The sequence below is a fragment of the Beta vulgaris genome, chromosome 3 (genome assembly GCF_026745355.1).
Source record: "Beta vulgaris subsp. vulgaris cultivar EL10 chromosome 3, EL10.2, whole genome shotgun sequence".
NCBI lineage: Eukaryota > Viridiplantae > Streptophyta > Magnoliopsida > Caryophyllales > Amaranthaceae > Beta > Beta vulgaris.
In genome coordinates this window covers 6,712,878-6,723,661 of record NC_079204.1, presented here as the reverse complement: position 1 = coordinate 6,723,661, position 10,784 = coordinate 6,712,878, and the positions used below count along the sequence as shown (strand labels likewise).

At 35.0% G+C, this 10,784-nt stretch overlaps 2 protein-coding genes across 2 annotated transcripts; one reads left to right on the top strand and one right to left on the bottom strand.

Moving 5' to 3' along the window:
• Positions 1-3,126: 3,126 nt before the first annotated feature.
• On the top strand, positions 3,127-5,679 carry LOC104888419 (bifunctional TENA-E protein). Its single transcript, XM_010673387.3, has 3 exons — positions 3,127-3,401; positions 4,819-5,036; positions 5,242-5,679. The coding sequence occupies exons 1-3, from the start codon at positions 3,258-3,260 to the stop codon at positions 5,558-5,560; spliced, it is 681 nt and encodes a 226-aa protein (XP_010671689.2). The 5' UTR covers positions 3,127-3,257; the 3' UTR covers positions 5,561-5,679.
• A 445-nt stretch (positions 5,680-6,124) lies between these two features.
• LOC104888418 (probable ubiquitin-like-specific protease 2A) lies at positions 6,125-9,457 on the bottom strand. The gene is made up of 7 exons (XM_010673386.3): positions 9,302-9,457; positions 7,686-7,932; positions 7,431-7,598; positions 7,213-7,344; positions 6,869-6,950; positions 6,601-6,714; positions 6,125-6,512 (listed from the first exon to the last, which is right to left on the bottom strand). The coding sequence occupies exons 1-7, from the start codon at positions 9,357-9,359 to the stop codon at positions 6,357-6,359; spliced, it is 957 nt and encodes a 318-aa protein (XP_010671688.2). The 5' UTR covers positions 9,360-9,457; the 3' UTR covers positions 6,125-6,356.
• Between the last annotated feature and the right edge of the window lie 1,327 nt (positions 9,458-10,784).

Below are 10,784 nucleotides of genomic sequence, written 5' to 3'. Positions count from 1 at the left end.
CAAGATAACTGTAAGGTCCACTCAAAGGCTAGGTCCACGGCCCTAGCTACGTACAAGTTGCTTGGGACTTTGGTAGGCGCTGACTATAATCGGTGTCACTTATTCCCAAGAAGCACATTGGGATCTTAGGGTGCGTTTTCTTCACCTTCACTGATCAAGTCCGATCATGTGTAAATATAAGGTCGAATAACTTAAATTCGGATAAGTTATTATGTGAAGAGAACACACCCTAACTCGGAGGTTGACCACTGCAAATGGTGTCACTCATTGTAGAAAGAAGGATGGTTATAAAGCAGAACAAAGGAACTGCACAAGTTGGTAGCTCAGCTTGAGAATTAGATCCAAGAAGAGCTAGCTAATTATGCTTCTGCTGGTTTCTGTTATGAGATAGATAGAACTATAAGAGTATATATTACTAGCTATCATTATCAGATTTATACTACAATTTCATTATTCCTATTATAAGATGAAAGTATAGAAGTATATATGTAAGTTGGAATATATACATAGAATGAGAATTGTCACCTTCTTCCTTCCACCATTTTTTGATCACTATTTCCGTTAATGAAAACATCTCTTTTTTGTGTTTCCCTAAAAATTTGAGCATCATTGTACTAGAAGTTATTGCTGTTTATACCATTGAGATGACATTGAGAATGAGATTTGTACTGTGAAGAAATGGTACTACAATCATGATAGGCCTTTGTACAAAAAGACCACATGCCCTGTCCTTCACTATTAGATTTCATAATTGCTGAATGCCAACAGATGGCAGGCCCGGCTCGACAACGACATCGACGACGACAAAAACTTGAAACGAGAGGTCGGAAACCATACATTTGGGGACTATTCTTGGAGTTACAATGCATAGACTGCCACTTTAGTCGGGGATTCTGTCGCTTGGTACTAGATAAAAGTCTTCTCTGCGTACTCTTACACTGCTGGTATATCCAGACTCTTTTCCTGATCTCTGTCTTCGTTTTTCATTCAGGAAGCTTGCTTATTTTGTCCTGGACTTATCACACTATCAAGGACATTTTCTGTCAGGATGCGTATCTAAGACATCTATCTACATATTCACTTGATGTTTGAAGAAAAATGAATCAGGAGAATCACCCTATAGAACGCTGAATTGAGGCCCTGTTTTTTTTGGACTTATCCCAGTTTAGTTCAGTTACTCTCTGCGGTTCAATTCATTTCAGTTTAGTTCCTCTCAGTCCAACTATGCAGCTGACTATGTATGCATAGACGGCGCATTCAGGTTGTGCGTGCGTTTTATCATGCTTCACGCCCCAACATCATTGGTGCGCCTTAAGTGTATAATCGTCCGCACCTGTAACATCTAGGACGTTATATGGGACATATGATCTCAACCCGTCTAGGAGCATATATCCTATTTACCTACAAGGAACCCTGGGCCGCTGGGCGAGCCAAGTCTTGAAGCTAGAAGCTACATTGGGAGGAGATTATAATAGATTCCTCGACTACTTATTAGCAGCATTAAAGCCATCTACCAACCTAAACTATTTCTAACAGCAACAACTTTTAACAAGTTCAACTACCACTAATTGGTGGTATGTAATGTAAGACACTATTCTTTTACCGTCTACATAAAGTTGATAGTCCATTTCACCAGCAGACAAACAGGCATATAGCCTTTTGCCAAACATATGTTTTTACCCATCACAGCTATTCTTTGGTAATTTGGTGTAAACGTCTCACAGTCTTCTCTTTATTTATTTAGAATTTCAGATATTGAGATGTATCAATATTATCATTCCTCAAAATTATTACTATGAATGTGTTATTGCTTTTAGTTAAGTCGTTATCATTCTGATCATTTTGAGAATGGTACCTGTATTGCTTGATGGCCAATTGGTGGTACATGAGTAGCTAAATGTTTCATTTTCTGATTAAGACATACTTGTGAGAAGATGACTTTCTTATTATTTCCTCCTTAACAAAATAGATATGACACTTTTAAAAACATATTTTTTTACTTAATAGGAGAGAGAGATAGACAAAGATTGTTGCCTAAAGTGTAACATCTATTTTGTTATAATTATATCTAGAAAGTGTAATATCTATTTTGTTACGGACAAAGTATATATATTTTCTGATAAAAAACACCTTGTATTATTTATTAAAGAAAGGCTAAGTTTGGATTGTGTAGATTTTAACTAGTTTATTATTGACTTAAACATGACTTAGTCCAGCCAGTGTTGCAAACGAGTCAAGTTGAACCAATTGAGTTAAGCTTGACAAGATTTTATACGTGTCTGAACATGGATAAAGCTCAAATGAGATTTCAAATCTTTGTTCAAACTTGGCTTGTCAAGCAAAACCAACATGAGAATAACTACGAGTCCGTTCAGTATTATTGTGGTTTTTTTATTTTCAAAGTTGTATGATATATGTCCTATGATGAATAAAAAAATTAATCAAATTTATTGGGAACATGATGATTTTGAAAACTGAGATCTAAAAAGTGAAAACCACTTTTTCTGGTTTCCTATTTTTGGTTTTTAGTTTTCAAAAAAAATTAGAAACAATAAACGATAACGAACGGGCCCTAGGGTTTAAGATGAAACAACCCAAATAATATGTAATCCAGTTCAACTACCAAAAAAGTACATATGCCTTTAGCTTAGGCCGTATTATTTTAGACTAAACTAATTTGAAGCGAGATGAATTGTATATGACTGAAATAAAAATGTGAGCGAAAAGTAGTTGAACTAAATGAACTGAAATAAAACCTTAATAAGATAACATCGTTTAACCAATAAACTAGTTATTAGCTCAGGCTATGATCTGAGTAAGGAAAATTTTCATTTATTAATATTATACTTTAAAATGATAATATTAAATATCACTTGGTTTAATGGTTCATTCTTTAATATATAAAATTGAAGTTACGGGACCAAATATTTGCTAGCTATGAGTCGACAACTCGACATGGTGGCTTCCTTTTTTTTTTTTTTTTTTTGCCACGAAGGCCGTACAAAGAAAGAGGATGGGGATTCATATAATCTACTTATCCACTGCACCTCAATCTTAACGATTCGACGGCTAGGCCAAAACATCCTTGTAACGTGGTGGCTTGTTATATGAGAAACAATTCAGATTGGATGCCAGTTGTTGGTACATGGCACCAGCCACCTCTATAATCTGCTTTCAAACAAACCGCTAAAACGCCTAGCATAAGCACTTAGCAGGCATTACCCCATTAGAGACACAAAAAAGTCAAAACGGTAAAAATGGCAGATGAAAGAGAGAAGATGAAGTTCATAGAAAATTGGGTAATCAAACATGATTCAGTTTACACTGCAGCAACTCGACACCCTTTTATTCACTCTATCCGAGATGGTTCTGTTGATTTATCCTCTTTCAAAACTTGGCTGGTTTGTTCTTTGTCTCTACTATTTTCAAAGATTACCACTTTACCAGTTTAATACTATTAGCAATTCAATTGTGTAATTGTCAAAATCTATTACTCTTTTTAGTTTTATGGGCTGTTTTTGTATGAAAAATTATGCTAATTACGTTCTTTTTGTTTTGGGAAATGTATTTTGGGTTTAAATTGGTTGATTTTTATGAATATTGGGATTTATTGGAATTTCTCGGGGATTGTTTTTTCTATATGTAATTAAGGTTGAAAGCAATGTGTTTTGATGGTGGAATAATCCCCAAGAATAAACTGTAAGAATGTCTCTGCATTGAAGGAAAGGTGGCCAAATTTATGGGATGAAATGAGTTAATCTTCTGAAATAGGTCGTTAAGAAATTATGAATAATTGGGGGTGTTTGGTATGAATATCGTAAACGGAATGGAAAGGATTTTGATAAGGAGGGGAAAGGGTAATAATAAGTGTTACCCTTATTAGTTGTTTGGTATCCTAATGGAATAGAAATAAATATAACCCACTCCCTTTCCTCTTGTTTGAGGAGTGAAACGTTATTTGTTTCCTTAGGTTTTTGAATGGAAACAACTTGGGGGATGTGTTTCCCTCAAGTAACGGTAATTGTTACTTTACACACTAACCAAACAAGTAGAAACGACTTTTTTTATTTGATTCCGTTTCTTTTGTGAAAAAACATGATACCAAACACCAATGAGTTGTTGCATAGACAATGAGTAGAAGTCGGAGATTTTAAGGTGTGTTCTTGTGGTGACTTTTGCTTATCTGAACTTATTAGAACTTATCTATAAAGCGCGGTGTTTTTAGGTGATGAGAAGTGAAACACACCCTAATGGTTTATTGGACACTCCTAAAGGAATGACAATATGACATAATATAGCTACGCTAATAAACAATTTGGATAGAGGAATATATCACCTAAGGGGCTTCAATGCTTTGCAATAGACTAATCTGCTTCTTTTATCGGTTAATAATGCACTTTTGCCTTCCATTGAGGAACATCTACAAGTTGGTACTTGTAATAGCAAAATGAAGAGGAAATATAGAATGTTTGTATTGTGTTGAGGTATTTAGTTCGGTATCTTGTAAGTGCCATTCAAGGTTCTTTATATTTTGTCTGAGTTTCGCTGGATAGAACTTATTGGACCTTTTCAGAAATTAATTTAGTTGTGAATCGAATTTAGATAGCCTATCTAATCATATTTTTTCTTTCCAGAACTTATCGGCCCTTATAATTACTTTTTCCTGAAAGGTTTTACTCTAAAATCGAAAGAATAAGCCTCTACATAACCCTCCATAAATCGTGGTGTCGACTTAATGTACTGATGCCATCTTTGCTGCTGTGTTGAAGCTAATGGTACTGACATCGGAAGTAATAATGTTCTCTGCTTCAAATACAGGGTCAGGATTACTTATTCGTCAGGAGATTTATTCCTTTTGTCGCTAGCGTGCTTTTGAAAGCTTGTAAGGAGTCAGATGATGAATCAGATATGGAAGTTATTTTGGCTGGTTTGGCTTCTCTGAATGATGAAATCCACTGGTTCAAGAAAGAAGCTGCAAAATGGGATGTACAGCTCAATGCCGTCACTCCTCAAAAGACAAACCAGAACTACTGCAGGTAATATGTTCGAAAATTCCCTTCATGGATCATCCTTAGAAATAGTGATGCATTCAGAAAGCTACAGGGTCTGCTGATAGACGGACCCAATGATGAAGACATTGTATGACATAATCAAAGTAATAGAGATGATATTGTGAAGCACAACCTTTTGATACAATCATAGCTTTGTAGTAATGTCTTAAACTATGTGCTCAATTTTCAGGTTTCTAGAAAGCCTGATGCAACCAGAAGTCAATTACACAGTGGCAATCACGGCCTTTTGGGCAATTGAGGCTGTTTATCAGCTCAGCTTTGCCCACTGCCTTGAAGATGATGCCAAAACTCCTCCAGAACTGCGAGCAGCTTGTGAGAGATGGGGTAATGAAGGATTTGGCAAGTATTGTGACTCCCTCCGGATAATTGCTAACCGATGTTTATCGAAAGCATTGGAGGATGTACAAGTGAAAGCTGAGCTGACGCTTTTGCAAGTTTTTGAGCTAGAAGTTGAGTTTTGGAACATGAGTGAAGGACGAAACAATTAGGAGAAAAAATTATCTTGTTTTTGTATGTTTGAGATTGTTGTAGACTTGTAGTAAAAAACTGACTTTACTTAGATTTACTAAGTTGTTCAAGTTGGAAGAAAGGTTTGTTTTTCATCTGAGTCAAATATGTTACTTCCATAGGGGAGAATTGGTTCAATTACGCGGATTCAAGTGTATCCATAACTAAATACTCTAGCGATCCGTTTGGCAGACAATCATGAATGGCAATAAAGAGTAATAAACTTATAGGTTTTCTGAGAAAAAAGTATCATGCAAATGTCAATACTCAATAGTAATCTTTGTCCTCAATAGTATTGTGTAATGAAGAAACATGTTTTGGAATCAAGATATGGAGTTTTATAGTTGGAATCAAGATATGGAGTTTTATAGCTATGTGCATTAACATATAACTTTCTACTCAAATACACTGTATTAATTCTCTACGATGACTACAAGTCAGTTTCGAACATCATATGCTGGCTCTTTCTACACCTAAAAAAAACTATTTGCTATTCGTTATCAAACAGGCTGTATCTCTTGTACAAGTGCTATTCCATAAGAAAATTCTGCTACAAAAGTTCAAGTAATTTAACATTTAGATGCAAGTTATCTGTACAAGCTTACATAATCTAAATCAGTTTCAGATGCAGAAGCACAAAAAATACAAATCAATTATATATTGTCTGACACATTTACATACTGACTAGAATGCTTCTGCCTTCTGCCCTTGTGTTAAAGTATGCTACAAACATATACTTTTAATATGCAGCCAACACTAAGGGAAAGGAACTTTTGGTCAGTCATCTAACAAAATCACACCGCTCTTTTTCCTCAACCTCTGCCGAGATGCACCAGAATCGCTATTTGTCGCAGGCCTTTTTCCAGACAGTTCCTTGTCAAGCTTGTCGCGGAAAAACTCCAAGCTTTCTAGATCAAACCAATCTTTTGTCATCTGCAGTGTGACAACAAAATCACCTCAAAAAGTAATGGAATATACATTTTGTTAAACTTTAAAGATTTGGTGCAAGTCGAGAACATACAAAGTATGGGTAGCCCTGAGAAGTGCTAAAGTTTTCAGGAGCAAGTTTCATAAACAAATTGATGAAGTAGAGAACATAGCTTCCACATTCCTCATCATCTCTCTGTTGAGGCACCTGAAATCAGCGTTGCTTTTAGGTAAAGGCTAAGGAGATTGTTATGATGGGATTTCACAATTTTAGAAAGCAAAGAAAAAACAAAGATTTAATGTGGTGTTCCAATAATGCATGAATCAAAGTGTTGGTAAGAACATCTTTCAGTGCATAACACCTTAGGGATCAAGAGAGGAATTCGGGAAATCACATCCTTGTCTTCTTTTCTGCCCTCTGCCTTATAAATATCAACAACAAACCTGCACATAAGACAGCCAAGAAATAAGATATAGAGAATTACTAGAATGGATTGAATTGGAAAATACCAAACTAAATCATGATATAATAGCACATTTATCATTTTCTGACTTAACAAGACAAAAGAAGTAGGTAAGATGCAAACATAGAAGCTAAATGCAGTAAAAACAGAAACAATAGTGAAGGATCATAGACAAACAAGTACCGGATGCAAATTTAGAAGATAAATGCAGCAAAAACAGAAACAATAGTGAAGGATCATACTTTCTTATTTCTGGTTCAAGTCTCTTTGGATCCGCATTCTCAAGTGAGTCAAGCAGCAACATGCATGGGGTTCTAGATTCTGAGTCGGAACTATCACCGAAGTGGACAAATATCAAGAGGCTCCAGTGTCTCCTATCAGAACCACAAAAAAAAACATTTCAGATGACAAATTGACATGGTTTAAGAGCTAAGGTTGATAGATAAATCGCTCCACTTACCAGCAAACAACAGGAACAAACACATAATTCTTGGAGAAGATGTTTTTCTGTTTAATCCATGCCAGAACTTTAGGCCTAGTTGAAGCTTTTCGATACAATGAAAACCACAGACTATCAAGGTATGCAAACGACATCCTTTTCTTCTCTGAAAAGCTTTTCCAAATTACCCTGATAGTTACAGAATACGGATGTCAAATTGGCCAATAGTAGGAAAAAGAGGTCATTCTTGAAGAATTATTGAGAATTTGAGCTTACTCCATGTAGTGCTCAAATGTTTCAGTGTCTAGCTTCTTTCTTATGCTAGGGATAACATGAAGGCCACTCTTCCGCTTGGAACGCTTACGGTGTGGAAAAGTTCCAAAAAAACATGGTGAAATGTGCCTAAACCCCTTCTTTATCTCCTTAACTACTTCCAAAGTTATCTTCTTTTCATGGTTATAGTGATGTGCAACTACGTGTAGCCAACAGGAGCGATGCTTAGATATGCCGTCTCCAAAAATTTCTACCAGGAAAACAAAATATTTATGTCATGACTTATGTAAAGCATAAGATTTGGAAGAACGATAGCTCAACAAACTACAATCTACTCCAGTCTGCTCTGATAAGGCCATAAGGGTATTAAATGTTTGCAAAATTCACATTGGTAGTATTAGTACTTGAGAAAGACTTCTGCAAATATTACAGGGGTCATCAACCAATGCAGTCAACTGACTTCCTTAAAAGCTTTAAACTTAGAACCTAGCCTCCTTCCAAATCACAGATACAAGTATCGAACAACAAACACAGTAAGAATTTGTGGCCTTTTTTTATAACCCATATTCAAAGAACAATTTCTCTGCTTTAAATTACTATGGATAAATTTTCCTTGGTTCCAAAATACTTGCAAGTTGCAACACTCTAAACACTAGGAGAAGCACAACTTTTGATTTTTAAAATTATAACAAAAAAAATATGGTCGATTCTAGGATTTGAATAGTGCAAAAGTTAAAGTGCCGCAAGTATCTCAAAATGGAGGAAGTATGTAGTATGAGCATACCCTTCATCCCAAAGAAGCAAAATGCAAAGGAATTGCCATTTTTTAAGTTCATCTGTATAGTTAAAGCACAGATGAATGGTGATTGTAGCAATCTCCAATAAAATAATAGCCCAAAAAACTGACAGGAAATTTAATTCATTTCAACAACATCCTATTAAGATACCAAGACCATATATTTCAAAGAGAACTAGGTATTAATTTCCTATAAAATACAAGCACACATTTTTCTGAACCATTTTCCTCCCATCTTTTTCAATCACAGGGATAAATCAGCACCAAAAGAGGTTCTTTTTGTGCTTATCCACAACAGATCTATGTCCCCAAAAATAAAAGAAAAACAATCTTAATTCCAAAAACTGGAAGAAGAATATAAAAAGGTAAGTATTTTTGTTTGTAACCCCATAAATTAGTTCTAATCTCGATGCATTAAGTAAATCTGTCTGTCTTTTTAAGCATAGAAGTTAGAGATAAAGATAACACCAATTAATTAGTGTAAGCCCATATTTCAAGAACTACCTAAGTGTAAGAATTTCATGCTTATTTAACACCAATTTCATTATTACAAGATAACTTGTCCAAATTTCAAGAACTGCCCAAGTTAGTTTACAATTACTCCAATTTAATTATGTAAGAAGTTCATGCAATTTACTTCTTTGTAAGTTCAGCTTTCATGCATAACAACATAAGTATAATAGGCCAAAAAATGTCATTTCAAACCCAGAAAAAAAACACAATAAATGAGAGATTTAACAAACACAACAACCCAAAATTGAATGCCACAAAAGAAGGAGAAAAAGATGGTAAATTGAGAGAGAGGAAAGAGAAAGAATGATACCAGCAATAGTAGTAGAGTCGAGATCAGAGGAAGGAGAAGGCTTTCTTATTCGACCCATTACAAAGACTTCTGCTTTGAACCAACAGCTTTGCTCAACTTGGAAGGCCTTGCCACAGTTTTCACTCTCTTCCCCTCTTATTTTAATGCAACTTCATGTCAAGATAGGTACTTTTTTATTTATTTTTTTTGAGAAGGATGTCAAGAAAGGTACTTTTTTATTATTGATAAGATGAAGTGTCCTACCATACTGAGTTGACCTATACCTCGCAAAGTTAATCTGGTATGAGTTATAGGGGTCAAGGTTAGATATTCTAAGAGTAGGGGTGGTAGGGAAAATACTTTACTTATCCTCAAAGTGCCTCATTAGAAATTAAACGCCCAACGACTAACATCAAGGTTGGAAGGCGCAACCCCAACTAATAGGCCAAGTTTAACTTGGTTGTCAAGAAAGGTACTTGAAGAAGTATTAAGACTTAAGAGTACATTTTTAAAAAAAAAAATAGGAAGAAAAAAGGTGTATACTTTGGAAGAATTCATGAAGTATAAAATGCATATATAATCAAATTCGAATAGAAAGTTATCTAATGTTTTTCTCCTTACTTTTTTTATTTTTAAAAAATAGTATAATCAAATTTGAACAATGATTTACTATGCTCGATTTGTGTAGATAATATACTTACATGATGAAATTGATGCAGTAATTCAGTCTTAAAGAAACTAAAGTAGATGATTAGTTGCCTAGCCAATGTGCTGAGCCTAAGTTCATGATGATTGATGATCCTGGCTTGTTAGTTGATCCTCCCTTGACATACTCTCGTGCCTAAGACGGATTACTTTCAATTAGGATGGAGAATTACTTTTCCTTTTCAAATTTCTTGTCTAACCAAACAACGAAAATGGAGAAAGTTGTTTTCCTTTAAAATAAACAAAGCCTCTAAGACAGATTCTGCTTACTATGTAAGAAATTAGCTTTCCCTGAAAGTAGTGACAAACTGACAATTCCTGAGCTGTAATATTCTAATATAAACACTAATCAAGACTATCTTCATCTGATTTCAAAATTTATGTGTTGAAGCTAGAGAGTGAAATTTTGGCGTTCCCCTCAAGTGTAACAAGGATTATGGAGCTAAACTCGAACTTGTCTTAAATACGTATTAGTACAATCATATTATCATACCCTTAAAAAACCGGGGTAGGAGCATTAGACTTGTTCTTGTATGACCAGGGAACTTTCCCATGATCAAGAACCATTTACTCTAACCAAAATAAATTTAAACTATCCAAAAAAAAATTAACATCCAAAAAACTTGCTCGCTAATAAGAAAAATCTTAAGAGCATACATGTTTTGTGTACGACTTATAAGTGTTGAAGACAAAATCAATAAACTATTTGTCCACTAGCTTTTTGGTATGATGGATGGGGTAATGATTTCTGTTTTACACGGGTAACTACTCGTGTAGTAGCACACTAAGTTACCCTCGT